General features: G+C 45.6%; 1 protein-coding gene across 1 annotated transcript in view; it reads right to left on the bottom strand.

The window, feature by feature from the left end:
• Nck2 (NCK adaptor protein 2) overlaps positions 1 to 27,302 on the bottom strand; it is a 129,703-nt gene that overhangs the window by 18,268 nt on the left and 84,133 nt on the right. The window contains exon 3 of the mRNA XM_048352480.1: positions 17,116 to 17,357. Within this exon, the coding sequence (XP_048208437.1) occupies positions 17,116 to 17,341 (226 nt within the window). The 5' untranslated portion in view covers positions 17,342 to 17,357. The remainder of the gene's footprint in view (positions 1 to 17,115; positions 17,358 to 27,302) is intronic.

Below are 27,302 nucleotides of genomic sequence, written 5' to 3'. Positions count from 1 at the left end.
GGGCCCAGGTGGCTGACACCTGTAATGCTAGCTATTTAGGAGGCTGAGATGCGAGGATCACTGTTTGAAGCCAGACGAAGCAGGGAAGTCTGTGAGGCTCTAACCTCTAATGAACAATTTAGAAAAAGCCAGACAAGAAAAAAAGGAAGGAAAATCAAGATGAACAGGATTTTAATGCTTCCATTGAAGATTAGACTTAAGAGACATTATCGTTATCCTTAAATCTCTCATAAAATTATAGTGGTGGGCTGAGGGTAAGGCTCAGAGGTAGAGCACTTGCCCAGTATACCCAGCTTGCTTTGTGTTCTATCACCTGCATGAAGAAAAATAACCCTTGTGTGTAAGATCAATGAGAAACCTGAGATCCACTGTGCCTTAATCTGCCCTGCTACTATCATGAAAATAGCATAGAAGGAGTAGCTCATAAACACCAAGACTTCGTTTCCACAGTTCTGAAGGCTGGAAGTAAAAAACCGTGGCACCAATCAATGTCAGGTCCCATTTGGATCCATTTCCTAGCTCACAGATGGTCCTCCCAAAGGGGAGAGGAAAAGGGTCTCTCTGGAGACTCTTCTGTAAGGGCATGGGGTCCTCTATCCTCGAGGGTTCTGCGTTCATGATGCTCTTACCTTCCAAAGGTCCTGCTTTTCTACTACCATCACATAGGGTTAGGACTTTGCAGAAGAAACATTCAGTTCAAAGCTGGTGGGCCAGTGGTTGGTCAACGGCTGCTGTGGGGAGGGAGCCATATGGGGAGGGGGGAGGGTCCTGTGTGTGTACTGCCAGGGAGCACTGAGGAAGGCAGGAGGTTCTGCTACTCCTCCTCCCACCCCCTCCCCCCTCCGCCTAGGACCGGTGCAGCTGTAATGCTGTTTGCTCTAGGGTCTCTGGCACGGGAACCCTCAACAATGTGCTCTGCAGATGAGACAGCCTACAGTCTTGGAAGCGGAGCCAGGCCAGCTGGGAGATGCCCAAGGCTGGGAGAGTTTTCAGCCATGGAACAATGTGACCAAGCTCTCTGATGAAGCTACCTTTGTAGCGGTCATATGGAAGACCAGCCATCATTGTGCAACGGCTCAATCTGCATTTAATAATAGAGAAAATGAATCACAGACACTACGGTACTTCTTGCTTTGTGAGCAGAGGAATGGCACCATGTCAAGTGGCAAATCGCTGAGCTGGATTTAAAGGTATACTACATCGCTCTACTTTTGTGAGTTGTTTTTTTTTTCTGGCGGTTAGATCCCTGATTCTGAGTTACAGTTTTATTGGCAATAATAGGCACATTTTAACTTTGCTGAATAAAATTACATATATTGAAGATTGAGTTCTAATAAAAGCTTGAAATGTGTCATACATTATTAATGTTGGTGATTTAAAAGTCAAAATCTTTTATGTACTCTTCTTAAGATGAAGGGATGTTATAAGAGACTCCTTTAAAACATACTCTGACTGTCATCTTCCAGCTGGAGTTCTAGAGACCTAAGATAAAACATCAAATGCATTTGATAGCTCAGAAATATATTCAATCCTATTCACTGAGGCAGAGCACAGTCAGGTTTTAGGAGCTCTATGGAAATGTCAGTTAAGTTTTGCTATGAAACCAGATTTAACTAAAAGATTCCTGGTACTTAAAATACTATTTACATTGTTAGAATTAGAGGTTGTTAGCTTGTGGGTATTTCTCCCACAAGAGTGAGGACCTATTACAGTTAACTAAAAATGATGAAGAGCCTTTATCACTAAAAGGCCACTACACGCCAAGGAGCTGTGACAAGATTTGATTAAGGAGCACAGTAACCACAGTGCATTTTCATGCGTCTTCTATCCGGTGGTTAGCAGCTTTTTCATGTGCTAGATGATGACTCTGTTTATATCCAGTCATTCAGGTGTGCAAGTAAGATCAGTTTGCACTTATTCAGCACATCCAATGCAAAATTCATCAAAATACTAGAACTGGGTAAGATAAAATTCAAATTTACAAAACTTAAGCATGTCTGGACACAGATGACCAGGTAACGGTGACTGCACGGACTCTGTTACCATCTGACAAGTACTTGTGAACTCTTCTCGTGATTAAAGGGCCCCTGCCACCCATGCCAGACCACGGGCAAGACCCACACGAACCTGGTCTTCATCTGCACTAGGCAGCAAGTGTATTCCCACACAACCCCAACCCACGTGCAACCTTCGCCTTGCTGTCGTCAGTGCCATGCTCTATGAGGTCCTGACAGTGAGAAGGAAGACTGTCCCCTCCTCTTTTTTTTTTTTTTGGCCAGTCCTGGGCCTTGGACTCAGGGCCTGAGCACTGTCCCTGGCTTCTTCCCGCTCAAGGCTAGCACTCTGCCACTTGAGCCACAGCGCCACTTCTGGCCGTTTTCTGTATATGTGGTGCTGGGGAATCGAACCTAGGGCCTCGTGTATCCGAGGCAGGCACTCTTGCCACTAGGCTATATCCCCAGCCCTGTCCCCTCCTCTTGACAGCCAGAATGTGCTAGAAACAAAGGAGATTGAAGATGGGATAGAAAGTTGGCCCAGGACCTTTGTTCCTTTCAGTAGGCTAACTCCATTGCAACAATAAAAAACGAGCGTCTGTTTTAAAGCCGAGTCGGTCCCTGGATCTCCCTGATAACAGATCTCCCAGGAAACATGCAATACACAGCGATGGGAAAATGTCCTGGCTACATAGGCAGGTCGTAGTTTACAAGGGAATCGTGTGTTGTGGTCCTATCTCGAAGACTGGCTAACACCCACATGACTAAGAACACTACAGTGCTACGAGAGGCATCCATGAGGGGCCTGACCAGCGCCCGTCCGCCCCACACAGGTCTTACAGAACCCGCCGCACCAGGGTATGTCTCCCTGGGTGAGACCACGTGGGTTCTCTAGTGTGAGCTCTCGGCCTGGCAGGCACAGGCAGACATTCAACCCTGGCTGGCTCAGCTGATGAGATCTGATGACCGAAGCCGCATCCACACCGTCAGCACCCGTACTGCCAGAGGGGTCAGCAGGAGATCACCCAGGCCACAGAGCTCGTGTCCCACTAACCCTTCCCCCTCCAGTGAGCGTTTCTTCCCCAGCAAAGCTTCAGGAGCATAACGTTACGTGCCGTGGAGGCTGAACCGTCTAATGGTTTCGCAGTACCCTACTTCCTGATCCACCCCAACTTTCTTCCTTTTCTACAGTGGGATTATCCAGATTGTTCCACATGCCACACAACAAAACACGACTGCTGAGTGCCACAGAAAATTCCCCCAAGTCCAGGGAGAGGGCAGTGGACAGGATAAGAGTGAGTGGAGAGGAAGAGAGTTCTAGGGGAGATGGGAGCTGTCACTGTTCACTGTATGTGCCGGCGGTCCCTTGCCCAGTGGGAGACAGGCCAGGAGCCAGGTGGGGGTGAAGTGTTGGAGCAAGGGGCTTAAGAGCCCACTCTCTTTCCCCACCCTAGCACAAGAAGACCTTGTCCGCAGGGCTTTGGATCCGAAGTCCCATCTGTGGTCATAAGAAAATTATGAGCAGGCAGGTGAAGAACATGACTGAATATTTAAGTTTCAAGAATATATAGTTTTGGAGTACACAGGGTTTTCTCCAGAATGTGAAAGTCAAATGGCAACGCAGATGCCAATGAAAAGAACTTTTTTTTTGTCATTACAATTTTTAATTAAGAATACATATTTAGTACCTCTCAACACATATACCCGATCCAGGAGCTGGAGCACTTCTGAATATGCAAAAGAGTGTATGCAATGTGGCACCGACTACATGTGACATTCTGGAGTGTGAAATCTCACTGCACGGGCCAAAGTTCAGCACTCACGCCCAACTCTTGAAAGCCACACCTGTTCCCTAAGAAGAAATATGACAAGTGAAGGAAGGGGACCGTGCAGGTGGTGAAAGGCAGGTGAAGTACGGCACGGATGAGCTGTGCTTCAAACTTGGCATCCTGTCTCCTAGCTCTCAGCCCCCAGAATTCCATAGCATCTCCATCTGTACCCGGATGCAGATGGCACTGAGCACAGCGAATGGTATACACACAAGTCCAAGGGACGGCTGACGTTGTTTGCTGTGAGCAGTGACAGAGGCGAAGGAAGTGCAGAGGAGAAGAGGTGGGGCTTTCTCAAGATAGGTGCATGGACCTGCTTTTCTCTTCAGACACTTCTGGGACCAGGTCTACCTCCCTGTCCCCGTCTCCTCCTGGGGGGAGGGGTGGGAGGCAGGGAGATACCTACGAATAGCCACAGAAAGGACATGCAGTCAACACAGAATGAGTCTTAGCGGAAGGAGCAAAAGAGCAGCCTATGTCTCAAGTAAGAGTGTTGGGAGATCTCCAAGGACCAGATTCCGGAGTGTTCCCTCTCCACTTCTGCTCAGGAGAAGGGCTTGGAGGGACCTAGTCCTCATCCACTGAGAGCCTACAGTGGACAGTGCCTCGCCTGGGGCCCTGGCAGCCTGCTCTGCAGGGTAGCACGTTAGTGATGCTGACGGAACCCCGCCCCCTGCCTGACCTTCAAAAACTACTGCATCAGGTAAACTGGAATACAGCTCATTTTAAAACTATATTGGAGGGTAAAGAGAGCTCACTTTTTAAACTGCCTATATTTGAGGGGGGGGGGAACCATGGGAAAAGCCACAAAAGGATTCAGTGGTCCTTTTAGGCATCGCATAGCTAACTTTTGCCATCGATGTGTTTTACTAAATGCACAACAGTTTAAGCATTAGAGATCTGATTGGTACATTTACTATTCATTCATGCTCTGCTTACACTCACTTGTAAATTGTACAAGTTAGCCAATCAACTGTTGTGTCCCTTAAAGAAACCAAAACACAAAAGCAAGCAAGGAATTTTTCTGCCAACACCCTTACAGCCTGGCCTGCTGCTGTTCCCAGCCTCAAAAACAGAGCTTTCCTCCTCCTGGTGGCATCCACAGCTGTGAGAGTCACTGAGGAAAACCTGAGTCCACTCACAAAACCCAAACATTTAGAATAAGGGATGGAAAGCAACAGTAGCTTAGACAGACAGTGCTCTGGACTGTAGAGAAAAGGAATAATTAGAAGGACAGGAGTTAGGAAGAAAAAAAAAAGGTATCCATGCCATATGGGGAAATATGGTCGTAAGCCTGTTGAGAAGGTTTTATTCTCATTTCCAGGCATAGTTAATTGATGCCTTGATTCCTTGTCAATAACTCTTTAGCTAGGAAGAGGTGTTCATTTCATTCCTTAGAAAACTGGCACAGTGAGATAAGAAGTGATCAAGGTGTCATCACTGCGAATATGGCCACAGATTCCACAATCCACAGTTAGCTCAAGTCCCTTATATAAAAAGGCTATCATGTCGGCACAATCACCTCTAGGTAACTTGCATCATTCGATCATATAAGGAGTGTGTAAATAGTTGTGATAGTGTATTGCCTGTAGAATAAGGACATTAAAGAGTTAATATGTATTCATTGCTGACTCAATTTTTCTTTCTTTCCACTGGGCTCTGTCCCTTAGTTTTTCCACTCAAGGCTAGTACTCCACCATTCCAGCCACAGCTCCACTTGTATGGACCTATTTTTCCCCCCAACTATTTTGATCTGCTCATGGTTGGTAGTACCTATAGACATGGACACAGATTGATTTGATTTCTACCCTTCATCAGGATACTTCCCACTGGGGAGAGCAATCTGGGTTTCAAATACCTCACGATTAGCTCCACATCATCTCCTCCATTAGTTAGTTTCTAAGGTATAAACCCTACCTACCACCTCACACATGTCTCACAGTCTCTCCTGGCTTTTGTCCCATTAGTAATGTTTTTCAAAACAATCTGTCTTTATTTTCTCTCTGATTATCCTCCCACTAATCTGTTGTGAGTTGTTTTACGTATTTGGTTCTAAATACTTAGAAGCTTATGAAATACTAAAACAAATCCTGAGTTTATTTTGAGTGTCTGGCACCATACCACGGTTGAAGTTTCCATAGTACGTGGATAGCCCATTTCTATTGTGAAGCATCTGGCAAGACAGCATCACGATGAATTCTAAATTATGACACGAGGTGTATAAAATGCATAAGGGTATATCAATGAAGGAAAAGCAAACCTGAGGTGTTCAATACAACGCTGAGCACTCTCAGTCCCGGGCTTCACATAGTGGAGAGATGATTCACAAATTATTGGAGAAGCTGAACAGTCACAATAGAACCGAGACATCTTGATTTTCTTCCTTAGGTTACATGCATACTTCTATGGGAGGTGGCTTGGCTTTGTCATATTTTTGCAATGAAGAAGTGGTTTCACCAAGAATGGCTTACTTTGGGAAGCACGTTTCAATGACACGCAGGACGACTAACACAAATGTTTTACTCACAAAGAACATTGGATGCAGAAAAACAATTGACTTCTAAGACAGATGTATAGGTCAAACATCTACAGGAGGAGCCCGATTTTATCTAGCTTAACTGCACGGTGACAGTGAATCTTGACAACAGCCTGAACTCATTCATAAAACCTGATCCTGACAGCAAATGTATATAAACACTGGAGAAATAGATACAAATTCTAACTGTAATTATTACAGAATGATGAAAATACAGGCTCTACTGTCTGCCCTACAACTTCTTCATATACTCTCTTATTTTTTAAGTATGCCTGACTTTAAGACTAGGGTCACCTAGGAAGTAGATGTGTGTGTCAATGGTAGAGTGCCAGCTTTGAGCGAAAAAACAAGTTGAGAATATGAGTCCCTGAGTTCAAGTCCCAGTTCTGGCACAAAAAGATCTGTTAGGACTTTAGCTGGGTGCTGTGGCTCATGCCTGTAGTTTCCAATTAACAGCAAAAAGGCTGGAAGTGGAGATGTGGTTCCAGTGGTAGAGCACCAACCTTGGGTGAAAAAACAAGTGTGAGTGTGTGAAGCTTTGAATCCAATCCCCAATACCGGCATGCGTGCATGCGCTCTCTCTTCTCTCGCTCTTACTCCCTCTCCTCTCTGTTTTTCTCTCTCCAAAAAAAAGAGTGGGGACAACTGACAAATGACTTTATAAATACAATTCTAGGAATATCTGTTTCACCTGTCTAATGCAAAGAGCCATGAAGGGCTGGAAGAGTATACACGCCTTACCAAAACAACGTAAAAGGCACAAGTCTGTACTCAAAACACTTATCTATTTCAAGAAAGTATATCCCTGGGATACTGAGCTTCTGGAACATTTGAATGAATGGATGGGTGAATGAATGACTCTTATTTTTGACACTAAAGAACCAGGCACAGTTGTTACTAAAAAGTGAATCCCTTGGGGCTAATGCCATGTTCACTGAAGTAACTGTTAGTTAGCATTTCAGGGCCTATCGTAAGGCTAGCAAATAATCAAAACAGCTGTAGGGCTGGTGAGCAGGGAGCAACTGAGTTCACTACTATCATCATACCACCAGGCAGGCATCTAGTTTCCCTCTTTCCCTTAGAGTCTCTGATTCCTAACACTGAACAGCCTCGCAGAGACTAGTCAGGCTGACCTATGTTTGAATTTCAGTCCCATCAGTACTATGTGTTCTTAGTATATCATTTAACTTCCAAGGTTTGATTATTCACATGGAGAATAAGGCTATTGTTACCCGCCTCTGAGGGCTATAGAGAAGATGAAAGATGCATGTGCTACATGGAGTGCTGTCTGATGCTATCTGGTACAAGCTGCCCGTCCCTGCTGGCCATTCAACACACAGGGCATCGGTTGGGGATTTGGTTTGGGTTTTCTGTTGCATGCATCTCTGTCTGGTTTGGGGTACAGGCTGTGCACTACTAAACAAGGAGGGCAGGAAATACAGAAGATAGCACATTCCTGGGCACCAGTGATCACATGCTGTCACTAGGAGTCTTTGGGTTGTCCTTTCTGACAGGCAGGGCTATGGGGATGGGATTTGGGGAGATGTTTCCTCCGGTCTCTCTCTAGCATTATTCAAAAGGTGTTAATAGTTCAGAACCATCTACATGCAAAGAAAAGGGATCTGAGCACTGGTGGTTCAAGCCAAGAAAACTAGCTACTCAGGAGGCTGAGACCTAGTTTGAAGCCAGTCCGGGCAGAAAAAGAAACATTAAAACTACTCCATATCTGACTGGCAAAATGCCATATGGCTCAAACGGTACAGCATCAACCATGAGCAAGAAAGCCAAACAAAAGTTTAAGGCCTCTAGTTTAAGTTCCAGTGCTAACACACCTCTGTGCTCATGTATGCACGCATGTCATTGACAGAGGTCACAGATCTGGCCCAAAGTGCAAAAGCTCTGAGTTTAGTCAGAATTCATGTCCAAAGAAGTCAAAGCATTGAAAAATGGACAGGAAGCCTGGAGAGCCAGTGCTCAAGAGATGTTCAAGATGTGGCTGAGGTAGCACAGGAAAGCCAGGTCTGGGCTGCAGCCACCAGGTAACAGTATTTCTATGACTCAAGAACCTGAAATCCACTGAGACAGGATGTGCTTTGGTTTCCAAATTCACGGGCTGGGGACTGAAATGCCGATCAGCAGTGTGACGAAGTAAGGTCTTCCCGAAATGGGTGAAGAAGGGGTTAATGCCACTCTCCGAGAGTGGATTAGTTAGCACAACAGTGGGCTTGTTCTAAGCGTGGCCCTTCTGCTCTGCCATGAGGCGCTGTAACACATTGGAATTCTCAGCCTCCAAAACGAAATAATTTCATTTTCTCGACCAATTATCTAGCCTTTGATGTTACTATAGAAGCAGAAAATAAACTAAGACAGCTGTTGTGACAAAACTCAGGATGCCTCTGAGTCCTCTAAGCTGGAGTCATACCGGAAGGAAGTATCTGACTTGCCCTTTCCCCTGGACCTTGTGCCCTCTGTGCAGATCACTTGGTTTGCCCGGCGCAGATTCTCTTCCTGCTTCCCCAATTCCCTAACTCACTCTGGATTATTCTGGCTCAAAAACCCTCAAGTCATCTGTGATGAATACTTCTAGTACCCCATATTGGATCAGCAGAGTCAAAGTCTTCCTTCAAAACTCCCCTCTCTCCTCCCATGCTCCCGGCTGAGCTTTGGGCTTGCGCCATCATCCACGGCTCGGAGGCCTTGCGCTCAGTCTCTTCCCAGTCCAGGCTCGGCCTTCTAGTGTCAGGGTGAAGAGCAGGATCTGGAGACCCACCACACTCCACCAGCCATACACGAATACTTTGGGTACTCTTTTCGAATGGAGTCACTTCTGCTGTCCAGGCCTTTTTGATGTGGGAAACCTCAACATCAAGGCCTCCCGGAAGCTCCTGAACCACCTTGGGCACTGACTTTCAACATCCTTTCACAGACATATAACTGGCCATACGGACAGCGGGTGCCCAGGTGTAGACACTTAGCCAACCTCTTACTTGCTCTCCTTCTCCCTCCACTGAGAATCCTCTCCCCTGTCCTGGCCTTGGCTCAGACCGGAATCACCTTCATTATGACGACTTCACTTAATTCTCAGAACCTTGGTGACAGGAGAAGACCTATCCCATTATGCAGATGATGCAAATGAGGCCCAGAGAGGTCAGAAACCTGAAAAAGTCACTCATCTGGCAGTTGGCAAAGGATGAACTTGAGTGCAGCCATTCTCCAGCTCCTGAGTCCTCCCGGTTCCTGACCCCTATGACACTTTCTGAATGTCCCCTGGCTAAATTACAATCCAGCCCTAGCATCCACGGAGGCAGGGACACTGTAGCAGTATTATTCCTCCCCTCGTGGCCCCACCAGATGAAATCCCATCTAACCAGGTTCCCCTACCTGGTCCGTATACACCCTATTACCTGGGGCCAATCCCTACCTAATGCCTAACAGATCCCCATTTCGAAGCCTTTGGTTATTACCTGCAAAGGTCACTCTGCAGAGAAAGCAGTAGCTTAAAAGAGATTTATGTCTCAGGGATGGAGAGAGGAAAGGGCAGCCCCAGCTCACGACAGATCCACGGTCCTCTACTGCCTAAATGAGAATTCCTTACAACTAGCAACTAGCGAGTCTGGGAGCCTAGGAGCGCATGTATGCCCCTTGCCTTTGTTCCAGCCAAAGAGAGAGGTCTGCACTGCTCAGAACCCAGCTGGGAAATCCAGCAGGGGATTCCTCACTTGTGCCCTACACACATGAAGAGAGCCAGTGAACTTTCTGTAAACCAGTGAAGCTCTCAGTTCTTAGGGGAACCACTGTGAACAATCAGCTGATGACAGGGGCATGCTGTTTTCCCTTACATTCCAGGTCTAATTGAAGCAGACACTTGGTGACACACTCTATAGTGTCTGAAGGGCATGGGCCAAACTGAAGTCACTGTGGCAACTGTAAATGCCCCGAGAGAGCCGGGAGCCAGGTTCATAGCATGTTCTGGGCGGCTATCTGACTTTCTGGCTGAGTGTAGTCTCTCGGCACTCCCGGGTGTGTAGGTCTACTGTAACAGTACAATAAAGTTACGAGAACAGCAGAGTTAACATATTTTCCCTGGCCCATCTGATGCTGAGCTGCAAGACCCATGTTAGCTCCCACACTCTGTTGCTTCCACAAACAAGAACCTTCAAATTCAAGAAATTTACACTGCCGCCATCTACCCCTGGGACCTCATTCAAGTTCTGCTACTTCAGACCTAGTTTTTCATGTCCAAGACAAAGGTGGTACTGCTGAAATGTCTACACTATTCCATACTGCTGACTCTGGGACTGTGTCCCCTCCCCTATCAAATGCACAAAAACGTTTACCACTAAATCTAGTCACCCTGGTGCAAGAAAGTATTCAGGTTAGGGCTAAAGTCCTCTCGGTGCCTCCTATCTGTGATGAGTGTATTCCTAGAAAAGGCACAGGACTACTAGAGCTTAGTTTTCCCGTCTGGAATTAGTAACACGATCAAGGCAGCCCTTTAGTAGTATTATCTACTTTCCTATCAATTGATGTTTCCTTAAATTTTTATGCCCTGTAACAAAACACATCTCACTTATTCTTCTACATTATACCTTCTAATCTAAGTCAAGTCAACATGCTTACTGGGCACAAGTGGTTTCAAGTCCCCGGGTCCTTCCTACACAGAATTCTGGAATATCAACCTTTTTGTTGTATTTGTTTTGTGCTGGTACTGGGGCTTAATCTCAGGGCATTGAGTGCTGTTCCTGAACTTTTGTTTTCAAGGCTAATGCTTTACCCCTTGAGTCACAGCTCTACTTCTGGCTTTTTTTTTTTTGCCTGTTAAAGACAGGAGTATCACAGACTTTCCTGCCTGGACTGGCTTCAAACTATGATCCTCAGATCTCAGCCTCCTGGGCAGCTAGAATAAAAAATATAAGGAGGGTAGGATGCTTGGAAAGGGGCAGCATGTGGTGTCCATTGTAAGCAGTTGCTCTCTTTGTGGTTATTTATGCAGGACTTGCCACAGGCATTTATGGACCCCAGTCAAAGCCATCTTCTGTTCCGCTCTGGCCCTAAAGCCTGTCTCCTGCTTCCGGCTCCCTATAGCCAATACATTAAGTCACAGAAAATTACAGGCCAGGCTAGTCATAGGACAAACAGCTATGTGTGACTAGGCTACAAGTAGTGTCTTTTGTGAAAAACAAGTGTGCTCTAAAATGAGAGAGACCTAAGTGACACTAACAGCCATTCAGGCCCCGGGGGAAGGAAAATGCTTGGCTCTGTGGGGCCCACAGCTTCGAGAGCCGGGCACTAGCTTCCTTCCTTTCACAAGAACAGGGTTCCCTGAAAGGTCCTGGTGTTTCAAAAAAAAAACGTTGTTAAGGATGCCAGGTGTTGAAACTAGGTAGACGTTTGCATTTTATACAAAGAGAGAATTCATGGAGTTCACTCAAAAACGCAAGGTTGGACTTGAGAGAGGAGCAAGGGAGTCACACAAGAGAAATTCAAGGATCTTCAACAAAGGCAGATATGCCCTTCACTTTGGCACAGGGTTTTCTACGCACATTGCTCCAGTCCCTGCCCAACCAGTGGGCTCCCGGGCCAGACTAGACCTGCCTTAGTTGCGTGGCCTATGCCCCTTCCTTTCTTCTTCCACAGTGCAGCGAAGGAGCCCCTGGGGTCTTGCCTGGGAGCTCCCCACCCCCCACCCCTCCCGAGTGGACACACAGAGAAAGCAGAGACAAAAAAAAAAATCCGGCCTCCTGTGCACCACACAGAGGGCAGGGAGTGGTTATGAGACTGAGAGAAGTAAGCATCCGGACGGCGCCGTCTCTCTCCAACACTCCCTCTCTCTCCTGGCTCCTCTACTTGCCGCTCCCCTATGTGCCTTGCTTCGGGCTTCTAGGCCTTCTGACCCGGCAGTGCATACCTGCCTCCTGCTCTTCCACATCTCTTTACCCCCCAATTCTCCTCAGCCCGGCAGAGGACCTCAGAATACCTCTGTTGAAATATTCACTGCGCATGGGCACCCAGACAAAAGGCGTAGTAAGTCCTGTGCATGGATCTCCACTTGTGTTTACAATCTCATTCTCGGTCTCCCCACTGTGAAATGTATGCTCCAGCAAGACGATGCCACTCCCTATTCTGAGACAAATTAGGCTTCAAAAGCCTGAACAAAACAAACAAACCCTCAAGAATAGAGGCTCTGTGTGCCTATCTGATTTCCAGGACAAAGGCTGGCACTTGGCAGGTGCACTCAACCAAAACTGGCTTCGAGAAGATAGCACTGTCCCGGCTGGTGTGTGTGGAGGAGACACCCAGCCCTCTTAGGGGCTGGGTCTGTAGATCTGTGGGAGGAGAGACCTCTGAGGGTCATGTCGATGTCACCGGCACGACCCCTTCCCATATCCCACGCCATGCCCACATCCCAATCTAAAGCAGACATCAAAATAGAGAGGCTCCGGCCTCTCTGAGCTTGCAGGTGTGGAAGGAATCATGGAGGAAGGTGTTCTGCGGGGTGCAGTCACACTGGGCCAGGTGCTGGAGGAACAACCCCAGGGGCAAGCAACTTAAGCCTGGAGATGCCCAAGGAGGTGGTTAGCGAGGGGCACATCGCAACAGCCCTCTGGAGGGGTCTAGTGCTAAGTGATAAATGAAACTCTTTGTATTCCTGGACCTAAGTGAGCCATTAACAAGAGAATTTGACTCTGGGGGACTGAGGAGAACTCCAGCTGGTGTCAGAGCAGCAGGTAGAACTGTTCCTCAGCAACTTGCAAGACATCTTTGAAAAATACCACCTGGGAGCAGCTCCTCCATTTCCAAAGATTTAGCACAGTGCTTTCCCAATGCTTAACCCACATGGGTTTGTGAGTCAGGTAGCAAGGTCAAGGCCAGAGGGCAGCCTGGAACCTCTCACTGCTGAGTTCAGAACTGCAGAGTCTGAGCCCTTCAAACTACCAAGTGGATTCTGCTGGCTGAAATCACTGCTGACAATTGTTCCTTGTTATCTGTGGAAAAGTTCTCTTGACTATTCATGGTAATACGCAGAACATGAAAGAAGATCCAGTGTATAAATGTTTTGCCATGTGAGAGAATAAGAGTTCATATTGTTCTATTCAGTCACGAATTATTAAAGGAAAAGAATGTTAATGCTTTCAGAATAAATAGCATGGCTCAACTGGTGGAATATCTGCCTAGCAAAAGTGAGGCCCTAGGTTTAAACCCCAGTACTTGCCAAAAGCAAAGCAAAACAACAACAGAAAGCACCAAGAAGGTTACTTTTATAAGAGAGAGGGAAAAAAAAGGAGAGGAGACGAAGGAGGGAGGGAGGGAAGAGGGGGATGGAGAGAGAGAAAGAGAGAGCGCTGCTTTCTTTGAGTTGCTCAAACAAAGGGTTAAGTTCAAACAAAGGGTTAAAGTTAAGTTAGCTACTAACCTTAGTACCACAAACAAGTCTAAGAAAACAGCAGGGAAACATACCTAAGCCAGGCACCTGCAGTTAGGTGTAGGCTCTGGTTTTCAAACACGGCGCCTTAGTGGGGGAGTCCAGAGCAATCTATTCTCAGCCGGGCAATTTCCGGGAAAATCCTACTGTGCACATGCACACTAGAATCAAGAGGGTTCCCACAGCAGTAAAAATGACACGTGAATGACACTGGGTAGTTTTTAATGCTACTTTCACTCCTAACACACAGCAGAGAGCTTTTCTGTGGTCTGCACAATCGGTTGAAAAGCCACGCTGTGATTACAAGGACACATAGGTGACAGTTAAGTAAACAGGGAGCTGAAACATTTTGGCTCCAACCTTCTTAGCAAAAGAGACTACCAGGAGATAGGAGGGGCTACTGGATGCTGTCACCTTCCTTCTTGTCTACCTGCCCTGCGTGGAAGTCGGGTTACAGAGCAAGAGGCAGCTCCACATGGAGGTTTCTTATGAGGGGTGCTACTCTTTCTCCTCAATGATGCTTCAAATAGTACAATAGAAACCTCACACAAAACTCAAGCTGAGGTAACAAGGAACCTGCCTGTCCAACACATAGCAAACCTTCGAGTGAGCATGATAAATACAGCCAAACAAAACGATACACTAAAAATGGGGGCTGCGTCTCCACTGTGTGAGTACTCGTCTTCCAGGGCCACCAGGGAGCAGGGATATATGAAACGCACTCTAAGTATTCTTTTTTTTTTTTTTTTTTTTTTTACAGTATATCATACTTCATGCAAATGTTTCCAAAGAAATGCACGCCTGAACTCAGTCTGAAAGCCCACGGGAGAACTGCCAGTCTACAAAAGAGAAGACTCGCTCAGCACAGCCCTAGAGGACAAAATGAGAGCCAAGGAGAGGAAGTGGGAGAAATGTAAGAATTTGATTCTATTTAAGGAAGTGCTTTCTAACAATCTGTGTTCTCCAAAAATGGAATTGGCCCACTCTAGACGGGAATGTGTTCCCGCAGAGCTGGGTGGCCATCTGTCGGGGACAGGCTCTCGGACTAGCGTGGGGGATGCGCGTGGCACCTGAGATCAGGGACGACGTGAACTTGTCAAACCGATGGCAGCTCGGGGAGAAAGCGAATAAAACACACTGGCCGGAAGACGGGGCTCGTACTTTTACTCTGAGGCTTTGTCTTTCCTCATTCTAAGGAAATGAAGAAGTAAAAAGACAAGTCGCTCAAAGGAATTTCTAGATAACCTGGAAGGCTCGTTTTGTATTTTTCTACTGCCTACCAGTTTGGGGGCAGTTCATACTTTAATTGAATCCTGAAGATAATGTCTTGTTATATATATATATTTTTTTTAAGGCAGATCAAACAAGCCAACAATGTTCAATATGCTCAAAAAGAAGGTAGATTGCTAAGAGGTTGAAATTGGAAAGGATAAGTGTAACTAATTTCAGAAAATTCTAATGCATTTGTCCATGCATGCTTTCCTCATGGCCTTACCAGTGGAGAAAATAGGAAAAGAGAATTGCTTTCTCATGACATGTGTATGTAAAGTGGAAAAGAGAGAAAGGAGAGAGAGACTTAAGGAGAGAAACTTCAGTGGAAAGAAGATCAGAATGCCAATGGGACACAGAATTTCTACATCCAAGACTGACACGGACCTGGTATGATCTACACAAAGTATCTACCAAGAAATATCTCACTTCTTTTTCCAAATCATCAGGACAAAAACCTTAATCACAACACAAAAATACCACCCAACCAATGAAAGCTTTCAATGATTTTGAACAGACAGTTTAGACTTCCCAGGGTTGCAGAAAATGAAAAATGTACATTTTCCAACACCCACCCCGTTTGACATGTAATTTTCTTTTCAAGTTTTCCCCATGTATTTCTCCCCGCCCCCCATAAATGAAACAAAAATCTCTCTCAAGTCATAAAAAGCAAAACCTATGTAAATATAGCACAGGTGATAATACTGGCTTACTTCAACAGCAATCTGTAAGCGATAACCCAGTACTATCTACTATATACAACTTTATACTCACACAAGGAAGTAATAATTGCTAAAATGTCAGCTCAGATCAGTCATTCGCTTATTAAAGGGGGTCATCTCACTTATTTCCTCAGACCATATGAAGTAGCCCAATGCACACCAAAATGGAGGCTGGGCACCAGTCGTGTCATAAGACGTGGCAACCTGTACGTCTGGCACCAAGTGTTACACTTCAGATGTGGTGTTAGCAGGGTGGAAACTTAATCCTACTGTGGTGTTTAGAGGTTAGGACTTCAGGGTGGTCACTAGCGTTAAATAAAAGCATCAGGAAAAAGACAGCACAGTGGAATGCTGGTAGCTTGAAAGAAGAAAGATACTGAACCAGGCTTGATAGTCCAGGCGTTTAATCCTAGTGCTAGGATGGGAGAGGCAGGAGGATTCTAAGTTTGAGGCCAGCCTGTGCTACATAAGACTCTTTCTACAAAAACAAAACATGGCAACAGAGAGAGGGAGAAAGGGAGACAAGAGAGGAGATTGTGAGCACTAAAAGACACGCATACAGTGATGCTGAAAAGACACACATACGGTGACACTGAGGAAGGAAAGAAGCACAAGAGGAGAGAAGCAGACGCCATGATGACCGAACACAGGGAGTGGAGATAATCTAATGTCACTCATTCCAGCTGCCAGCTGACGAACAGTGCCCGGGACTGTGGTATGAAATATCACTGACTCAGGGAAAAATGCTCTGTGCACCAAAGCCAAATAGATGAGCTCTTATAGGAGAGGAAAGAGTCGAGGGGAGGACACAGAGTGACACTTTCAGGTGGCACTTCTATCGCAGGAGACGCGGGAGACACAGTTGTGCAGGAATACAGAGCATGCGAATGACCCCGGATTCTAAAATCACCAGAAAATGACAAAACAAAACAAACATGTTGATGTTTCTTGAGCTCTTCATTCTCACGGATGTAGAGAAGACAACTACGAGGAAGTCAACATTTAAACAGATCTTAAAAAAAAAAGGCAAAGAAACCAGGCATGGGTGGCTCACACCTGTATTTCCAGCTTCTCAGAGGGCTGAGATCTGAGGATCTCGGTTCAAAGCCAAGCAGAGCAGCAAAGTGTCATCCCATTAGCCAGTGGAGGTGTGGCTCAAGTGGAACAGCACCAGCCTTGAACAACAACAACAAAAAAGCTACTGGAGAGCTAGCTCTGGGCCCTGAGTTCAATCCCCAGTATGGGCACAAAACAAAAACGAAGAACTGGGAAGAGGATCCGTCCTGCCTGGAGACCCGGGCTTCCCGCTCCAGGTCCGGCAGAGGCCCGAGTGGACACTCACCTAGCGTGTCCTTGAGGTTCTTCACCAGGGATCCCTTCTTCAGGCTGTTCTTGCGCTCCACATAGTTGGACGGCACATAGCCCGTCCTGTTGGCCGCGTTCCTCACCCGCCACCACGTCTTGGAGTCATCCAGCAGCCAGAGGCGCTCATTCTTCTTGATGTCAAGCTCCTGGTCCTGCTGGGCCGTGTAGTCCCACTTGGCTATGACTATAACTTCTTCTGTCATCTTTCATGGAGTCCGTCTGCCAGCGAAACGTTTGGAGACACTCGTTAGAGAATCACCTGACCACTTGCCCTGTGACTAACTTGAACAGTTAGACGACGACAGAGCTTTTCTCACTAGACGACAGAGCTTTTCTCACTACTCGGCAGAACCTTCCAAGGTTCACCCTTGAAATGACCTTCTTTTAACAAGCATTCGTGTCTCCCTTAGAAAGAGCAGGTTCGTGAAAGAAATCCTGCTTTGCTGTCCCTTGTGGACTAGGAATCCCACACATTCTACCAAAATCAAACCAACTTGCAACACGCTCTAAACTATGCCACGGGAATGTGTCCAATTGATTTAGTAGCAACGGCTCCGCCCAGCCAACAGGATCGCTCTCATTTTCTCAGTCGATGCTGAAGTTTAGGAATGTGTTTTAAAAATATAACACACACACACACACACACACACACACACACACACACACACACACTCCCACAAGTTTATATTAGAATGGAACTAACACAATGCCATCCCCTGGGTTGGATCATGAAACAGAAAAAGGAAACTGGTGGAAACACTGGTGAAATAGGAATAATGTTGAGATCAAGATGTATTATATTCACAAATTGCCTGATTAAATGGCAACTCCTTTACGCAACTACTTAAATAATAATAATAATAAAAATTGGGCTGGGAATATAGCCTAGTGGCAAGAGTGCTTGACTTGTATACGTGTAGCCCTGGGTTTGATTCCCCAGCACCACATATATAGAAAATGGCCAGAAGTGGCGCTGTGGCAGAGTGCTAGCCTTGAGCAAAGAGAAGCCCTGAGTCCAAGGCCCAGTACTGGCAAAAAAAAAAAAAAAAGAATAAATAAAATAATAATAAAAAAAGAGTACTGAATCAATGATAAAACCTTAGGTTTTTAAAAAAGTATTTCAAAGATTATCTCTAAGTAGTTGTACAGGGGTTTCAATTCAACAAATCAGTTTCTGTGTGCGATGAATCTTTCATCATTGTCTCCCATCTCTCCCAATTCCATCCTCCTCCTCAGGTTCCCTGGGTTTATTTTCACATTCGTACATTACGTAATCCCTGTATTCATCACTCTTCTCTCCATTCATTTACCCTCCCTCCTCTAGACATTCCTGTCCCTGACAAAACATGTTCCAGTTTCCAGCTATTTGTTTTGTTAAGATGTTTGTTAATTGTTCAGAGAAGTTACACCATTAGAATCCTTCCTCCAGCATAACATACTATAGTAAATTAGTTCATGTTTATTAGCATATGACCATGTATATATTCTCATGTATGTTTATAATTTTGACCTATTAGCTTAGCTTACTACAACAAACTAAGAAGTAAACGCAATATATAACATAGCTCATAGCTAGTCAAGTCAACTTGGGAATTAGTAAGCAATAAAAGTGTGCCTGACTAAATACACTAAAAAAAAGTTAATATATTTCAGCAACTCTGTACTTGTTAGGTGTAACATGGGCAAGCATTCTTTTAGCAAAAACAAAACAACCCACAACATTCACCATGGTGCTAGTGGCTCATATTTGTCATTGCTATTATTTGGGAGACAGAAATCAAGAGATCACAATTCTAGTCCAGTCTGGCCAGAAAAGTTGGTAAGATCTCATCTCAGACAGAGCTGGGTGAGGTGGCACTGTCATCATGGCTAGTGGGAAGTATAAACAGGAGGTCAAGGTACAGGACAGCAGAAGCGAGGGGAGTGAGACTGTACCTTAAAAACAATCACAACAGCAGGGTCGGGTACTGGTAGCTCACACCTGTAATCCTAGTTAGTCTGGAGGCTGAGAGCTGAGGATCACAGTTCAAAGCCAACCTGGGCAGAAAGTCTGTAAGACTTTTAACTGCAAATAACCAGCGAAACATCTGGAAGTAGAGGTATGGTTCAAGTCGTAGAGCATTATTAGCCTTGAGCAAAAGAGGTAAGGGTCAGAGCCCAGGTGCTGAGTTGGAGCCTCAGTACTGGTGTGCACCAGAATGTCTGTGTACACAGACATTCACACATACACATACACACACACACACACCATGACTCAAGCAGTAAGGATGAGAAGCTACCCTTCCCTCCAGAGTTTTGGTCAACTTATAGGAATGAATCCAAGATACCAGTGATTTCATGAAAGCATGAATACTAAGTAGTAAGATACATATAAATAACGCATGTTCTTCTGATCTATTCCACACTTACAGATTAAACCTTTTAGGAAAGAGAAACTTCGTGGAATCCTTGTTTATAATGCACACAATGTCCAAGAGGGTAGCATTTGCACAAAGCTCATTTCAAAAGTACAGATAATCTGCTACCTACATCTAGAGAATCTCAGGTCTATACTATGCAGCTGACAAATCTTAACCATTCTGGCAGATTGGACTTCTGAACATAGATTTTCATTTTAAGTAACGGACAGAGACAATTGCAGTAAGAGAAATGGGGCTTTGGGAGTATTGCATTTGAATACCAGGTTAACTTTTTAATTACACAATTTCTAGATTTTACAAAGAACCATTCATCACACAGGCTAATTGAAATCTAGCCAATCAAAGCCAATCATTTTTCCTCTGCATGAAAAGAAGTTAAGGCCGGCTCTGGCCACCCCAATGTATATCAGTGCACACTGAACACCACGCAGAAGCTTTTAAAATACTATTGTCTGAGCTCTGTCCCAAGCCAATCATATCGAAATCTCTAGGAAAGAAATCCAGGGACCAATTTCCCACCCTCCTCTCCCATTTGCCAAGTGATTCTTCCAGGCCTTAGACTAGAAAAACCAAGAAAAGAACTCAAGTCACTGCCTCTTCATGACGCTTCTCTGGGTCTGAGCATTGTGGCAATGAAGGCACGATGAAAGAGCTAGGAAGTAAACTCTGACCTTGTGATGAGCACATGACTCTCATCAACTGGTTTAGTCCTTAGGACACTCACTTTTCAGGGCAGTATTGTCTTTCAGGAGACATCACAATGATTAAGAGAACTGTGCAATAACAGCATGAGGATCCATCTGAGCCCAGGTTTGTGGCTCCCAAATCAGTGTTCAGGAGCTACATAGGGGTATTGGGGTGGTTGGGGTATAATATGTAGTCTATATGTTGATAGGCTTACTCCAACCCAAGAAATTTAGCTCCTGTACACCTAGAAAATGACTCACTGTTTCTTGGCCACAGCAATGGGTTTTAACCCTATTCTAATTAATTAATGGCTTCCACTCTTCAACAAGAATGGTTTCAACTTGGTATGGTGGTTCACACACCTGTAATCCTGGAGTTAGGAAGGCTGAGACAGGAAAGCTCTTAAGTTGTAGGCTGCACAGTGGGATTGTCTTTAAAAAAAAATAGGAGGGGGAAAAAAAGGCCCATCAACTGCATCACAACAGTGAATCTAATCAACAACTACCTGGCTCCCACTGAGGCTGCTTCAGAGGGATATAGGCTTATCAAAAACTGCCTCCAGTGAGACTAATTCAGATGGCCAATTACAACTGTCATTCCAGTGAGTGTTTCAGAGGATCAGCCAATCAAAAACAGAGCTTCTCCCAGCCAATCAGCTTCTACAGACCGAGTGTCTACTACATTTAAGAACAACCAGTCCCTAAACTCTTTTTTGAAACTATGGCTTTCCCAAAACATTTTATGTAGCCCAGTTTTCTGAACAGAAATTAGTATTCTTCCTTTTCCCCAGGGAACTCTGAATCCACCCATTTCTTGTTTTGATGCCAAATTGTAGCTAGGCATAGATAAAACAAAATGAATCAACTTGTATTTCTGTAATGTCAGATGTTTCTGCTCTTTGCCAAAAAGGTTGCAAAGGCCAGATAAAGCCCATTCTCTTGCTCAGATGAGGTTTCTCTCCCAGCTTCCCCTTAGGTGACTGATGTTTGGGAGCTCAACAACACCACATTATTATTGCCACAATAATCCGCTATAATGCAGAGCAGAACAGACTAGAACAGAATGGGACTGAAGATGTATCACTCTTCCACAATAATGTGAGACATGGACCCTGACTTAAATGACAAAAGTCAAAAAGCCTGTTTGAAAACAGAAAGGGCATCTGAAATGGTACATTCTAACTACTGAAATTTTAAGTCAGTGATGCTATACTGACTTAGTTTCTAAAGATAGAAGCAAAGAGATCAATACCAAAGCAAAAGTCATATTTTTCTCTCCAGCAAAGGTAATTAAAGGAACTTTAACTTTTGTCTTCGATAAGTATAGCTAATGAAGTTCACCACGTCGGTCTATCCTCCGGGGAGAAAAGTGAACAAATCCAATATTCTAAGACCAGATCACATCTTGCATGTCACATGACTTCTCTAAAACAGACTTTGGCAAATCCCCAAAGTTATGATGAAAAACAGCAGCTCCCAAAGATCTTCCACAAGTGAGGTTAAATTCACAAGTCTTCAATGGGAGAAGATTCAGAAACTGAACAAAAGAGCTAGATAATCTTTACAGGCTTAGTAGTCCCAAATAAACTAAACTCCCCAAATCACGCCAACCCTATATTCTCAGACTCAACTTATCCATGACTCATGTTACGCATAAAGACCAGGGTTCTCACAACACTACAACTAGGCACAGGTGTTTCCAAAATGGCGAAGGGGACCAAGCAGGTGAGACAAGGGCCTGGGACACCGAGTATCTTCTCAGAACCCCCTTCTCTGAACTCCCCACAACTGTCCTGGTGTCTCAGTTAACTTCCTTTGTACAAAGCCTCTGTTTGCTACAGTGCTCCCTGAAATAACCTGTCCATGTCTCGTCTCAGGCCCCACGGTATGTTGACATCATCTGATTTAATAGAAGCTCAGATACCAGGCAGATTGATGATTAAAAGTTAACATTAAAAAAAAAAGGAGTGAACACTTATCTACCTCATTTATCCACCTATTGACTCACAACCCTGGCCTGCTACAGAGAAGACCACAGTCACAGAGCTTAAAATTCTGCTCGCCTCCATTTGCAGAAGAAACATCAGGCCAAGGAGAGAGCATAGAGATTTCCTAAACTCAATTCAAAAATACATGCATAGACAGACTGGCAAAACAAGCTCCTCTAATATTCTAAGCCCAGGATAGTGACTTGAAATTTCAGAAAAAAATACTATGGGGACATGTGTTTGAGCCAATAACTGGTTCAGAGAGGTGAAGGTAGCTGTTGAGACAGCCCTTTTTTGGATTTGACACACTGTCAGAATTATTCAAATAGTATCATCTACTCTACTAAAAGACTCAGGCTTGCCATACAGCATGCCTTCGGGGAGGAAATGTAATCAACTGGTTTATGGAAAGGCATTCAAATGCAAGGCTCTCGTAAATGTGCAGGCAGAACCCGTGTCTGTGATGGTGACACTGCATAGCCAAGGGGAAGTCAGGACTGCTCACTTCCTTCTCTCCAAAGGGAGGAGAAGACCACAGATTACCCAGGGGGAGCTGCAAGTAACCACCAAAGCCCTTGTAGACAAGAGACAGAGGTAGAAGGGTCAGAGAGAGACTCAGAAGTAATACACTGCTGCCAAAGGATGAACGAAATCTCCAGAAGGTTCCAAAATAAATGTGGCCCATATGACACCCCCCCACCCCCAAATTTTCATCTGGTGAGACTCATGTCACAGCTATAAGAGAAGGAGTGTTGTGCTAGGTCCCCCCCCCCCCCCAAGTTTGCAACAATGCTGCCAAAGAGGTGAGAAACTGGTGGGGTGAGCAATTATGCCACTGTCAGTCTAAAGAAAGGGACAATTTCTGTTTTTCCCACTTATTACCATTTTTCTTCTCCTGTGGTATGTGTTTGCAAATATTTAAAAGGAGTGAGTTTGGATTAAGGAGGCTGACTCATGGGAGTGTTCTAGAAGCAACGGAAACTCTTAATTAAAATTTCACGTTCTGTGGTAGATCAGACTTGTCAGATGCCAACGAATGTGACCAAAGTTGGCAGGAACCTGTGGTCTCCCGTAGGGAAACAGGGAGGCCAGTTGGTGGCTTTTTACAGCAGGTATCACTAATTACAGCTCCTGCACTTCAGCTCTAACTAGGACATGATATGGAATCTCATGGCTGTTCCAACTCTCTGTAAGTTAATTACGTCGTGACAAGAGTCAAGGTCTTACCGACTCCCTGCGACACAGAAACACGGTACATGTAAATGAGAAAAAAAAAACCCAAAAACAACAGCCCTTTTTTTGCTCTTGTCCCAAACAAAGGCAGAGGATGCTGCTCAATGTCCAAGCGGTTGAGAAATGTGGTGTCGGCTTGCAGAAGGGACTAGTACTCACGTGCTACCTGTGGGAGTGGCTCCACGCGGATGAGCTCATCAGGTGTTCACCGGTGCACTCCACGAAATACACATCAGAAACGGGGAAACTGGGGTGGGAGCACATTGTCAGTCACCCAAATCCAACAAGCCAGGGAGCACTCACGCTGGGACGGGCTCACTAGGAGAGTCTTCTCGCCAGCCTTAGCTAGCACTCTTACCAACTCGTAAGAGTTAAGTGAGTGCTCGAATTTGGTGGCACAGATTAAGAAAACAAATCCCACGGGGAAGATGGGGTGCTGATAAACACTGGATTTCAATTTCTTTCGATAAATGAATCAGCGGAATTACTGAGGGAGAAACAGCAATGGTTCCTGATCATCCACGCGCGACTCAGGCGAGAATTTGTCTTTGAATAGTTTGCCGAAGAGAGCTAAAGGGAAGCTCTACAGAGAAGTTACAAGGTGAAAGTCTCCTGGCTGCTAAGCACAGAGTTAAATGGTGGGGTTCCTCTGGTTGCCCCCTTCCCGGCTCCCAGACACTGCTATTCAAGAACAAGTCAGTTCTGGCTGCTGAAAGTTATGGGACAGAAGTTTGAGCCAGTTAAGACCTCAGCTAGCCTGCGTGGGGGTGACCTCGGAGAGGGTCTTTTCATGATCTGGTCTGGTCTTTGTTGGATCAAGGTGAACTGGGATGTCTTACGCCGTCTACCTCTGGGATGGGCACACTTCTCTCCGGCTGGAGACAGCCAGGCTTTGAAAGCCAGCCCTGGCAGTACCTTAGCTGAGTGTCCCCGGGGGGAAGGTACCAGAGCACTCGGAGCCCCGTTTGTGTTTGCCGAGTTGCTCTGCACTCTTCTAAGGACTAAAATGAGACAGGATGGGAAGTAGCCAACGCCTGTCCTCACTTTATTCATGTCCAATTATGTGAGGCAGTAGGGGCCACTAGGCTTGCATGCAATCTTGTTAGGGACTCCAAGGGTACTTGCATAAGCTTATACCTATCAGCAAAAAGGAGGGAAAACTTTTATTCCTTTCCCAGCCAACTATGTGTTTTTTGCTTTCGGTCAGTACTGAAGCTTCGTCGGGGCCTCACGTTTGCTAGGGAGGCACTCTTGTCACTCGAGTCACAACTCCAGCTCTGAGGAAACCTGGCAATGCTCAAAGACAGTGCTCTAAAACTGGCAGGTCGCCTACTGTGGACCCGTTTTAGAAAGTTTTACACAGGGGCAGTCCAGCTTTCTTCTCACAATTCCACTGTGGCTAGTACTACTGTAACAGGCTGGTCTCCAGGGAGAGTTTTCATGGGCTCAAACTACTTACTAGAATGCATCCGAACCCAAACAAGTATAGCCAAGCTTTTATTTAAAAAGCACGCTGAAGAGGTAGGCATCAGTGGCTCACGTCTGTAATCCTAGCTACTCAGGAGGCTGAGACCTGAGGATAGGAGTTTGAAGCCAGCTTGAGAAGGAAAGTCCATGACTGCATCTCCAATTATCATCAAAAAGCCTTGAAATGGAGGTGTGCCTTAAGTGATAGAGCACCAGCCTTGAGTTAAAAAAAAAGCTAAGGGACAGCAGGAGGCACTGCCTTCAAGCCCTTATACTGGCACGTGCGCGCGCGCGCACACACACACACACACACACACTTACATTTAAAATGATTGCCCACGAATGCAGACAGCCAGCTAGTGAACACAGACCCTTACAAATCTGGGACGGTGACCATGCAGCTTCTGCCCTGATGTATTCAAGCGGCCCTCTCCCCCTCGGATACCTCTGCACCTACCCCAGAAGCCCCTGTGTCCCCCTCGCCGTGCATTTCCCATTCCCAGTGGCATTACTCTGCCCCCCAGGGCACCCTCACACACCCAGAGCCGCAGTGACTCCCTCGTGAACAGCGGTACCGTATTCCTGTAGAATGCTGAGGGCACAGTACGTCGTGCAGTTTTTCCTGAAGTTGTGGTAGAATACACACAATAATACCGATGATGACATCTCACTTTTATCCTACGTTCAGTCCCTCCACACAGTGCTACCATTGCCAGCACCCATTTCCCTCCCACAAATGCACGAGTCACTGGGCTGCTTGGCCTTCCTGCTTGACTAATTCTTCTTAGGTCCAGCTGACGCTGCCTGTTTCTGTGCTAGAGACGAGGGGGAGCCTCTCCTCTCTACCCCTGCTGTACTACCCCAAAACAGCCCATGTTCTTTACCCCACTGACTACAGCACATCTCCATGGGGATATCCAGTGAGCACTCCAAATCTCCCACATCCGAAACAGATGTCTTGATCTCCCCACCCAAAACAAGAGGAACGCATGCAATACACAGCAAAAAGCAACCCCGAGTCACCTTCTTCACAGTGAAGCAGGTAGCAGAGAGCCACCCCACAGTTCACCTGGCCCAAATCTGAGGTTCTCGATTCAGACGCTCCTCTCTCTTTCTCTCCACTCGCTGCACCAGCAAACCCCACAGGCTTCTTTTCAAAATGCGCCTTGAACCCAACCACTTCCTTCCCCCCTCTGCTACTACCTAGCCCTGGCCAGGGATCTAGAGCGTGCCCTTTTCTCTTAGCCAACTGTTTCTCCCTCTCCCACAAGGGGTTAGTGCAGAAGCACATCTCAGAGGAACGAAGGTTAGCCAAGGCCACGAACTTGCCAGGAAGACAGCAGGACAAGACATTATTGACCTGAGGAACAAGCTACCTGCTTCTTGAAAACTTCCAACATTCAAAAATGTGCATTTAGTTCTATCCATCCCAACCTTTAATTTAAAAATGAGACGGCTGAACATTGAAACAATACAAAATACACACGGGTCTTCTGGCAGAGCTGTGAATATAAGACTGCCTTTTTACATGAAAATGTTGGTATTTATGAACAGTGGCAATCACCGTTACCATAGTGAAAGACAAAATCTGGTACCACAGAGGGTTAATGTGTAGAAATTTAACAGATTTTCCGAGATCAAAATATGGTTAAATATACTTATTTAAAAACGGTTGCAAGCCACATACATAGTTACAAAAACTCCTACGATTCAAAGAAAAAGACCAACAAAGTAGGAAAAAAGACACTGACATTTGAACAGGCACTGCAAATGTTGACTAAACATAAAAAACCATTCTGCCTCATTCATCATCTGAAACCAGATTTTAACACTATCTGAGTAAGAATGGCTGAGTAAGAAGGTTGATATGTAAGTGTTCAGAAGGCCATGAAGCAACATGGGTCATGTGTTCTTTGGGAGGGAGGAAAATGGAATGACTACTTGGGAAAACATGATTAACCCCCAAAGCCAAACACCAATCTAAATACAAGGCCACGGTTCCATTCCTACTTAGATTCCAGATCCCTTCTCATACGCCAGGGAACTTGAACAGTGAGACTCACAGTCCAATGAATGGTGGAAGAGAGAAGAAGAGAGCTATGAATCACCCAATCAACAGCAAGGAGATAGTAGAAGAAGAGAATGAAGAGAGCTATGAATCACCCAATCAACAGCAAGGAGATAGTGGAAGAAGAGAATGAAGAGAGCTATGAATCACCCAATCAACAGTGAGGAGATAGGCAGGTGGTACAGACACACAACCCAGAACTCTACAGTAGGGAGAATGAAGCAATGGGCACATCCAAGAATCATGCAGGTCACTGTGACAAACACTATGGGAACCAAGGGAAATGTCCAAAGACGATGTGC

The sequence above is a fragment of the Perognathus longimembris genome, chromosome 8 (assembly GCF_023159225.1).
Source record: "Perognathus longimembris pacificus isolate PPM17 chromosome 8, ASM2315922v1, whole genome shotgun sequence".
Classification (NCBI taxonomy): Eukaryota; Metazoa; Chordata; class Mammalia; order Rodentia; family Heteromyidae; genus Perognathus; species Perognathus longimembris.
This window is presented reverse-complemented; position numbering and strand designations above follow the sequence as displayed.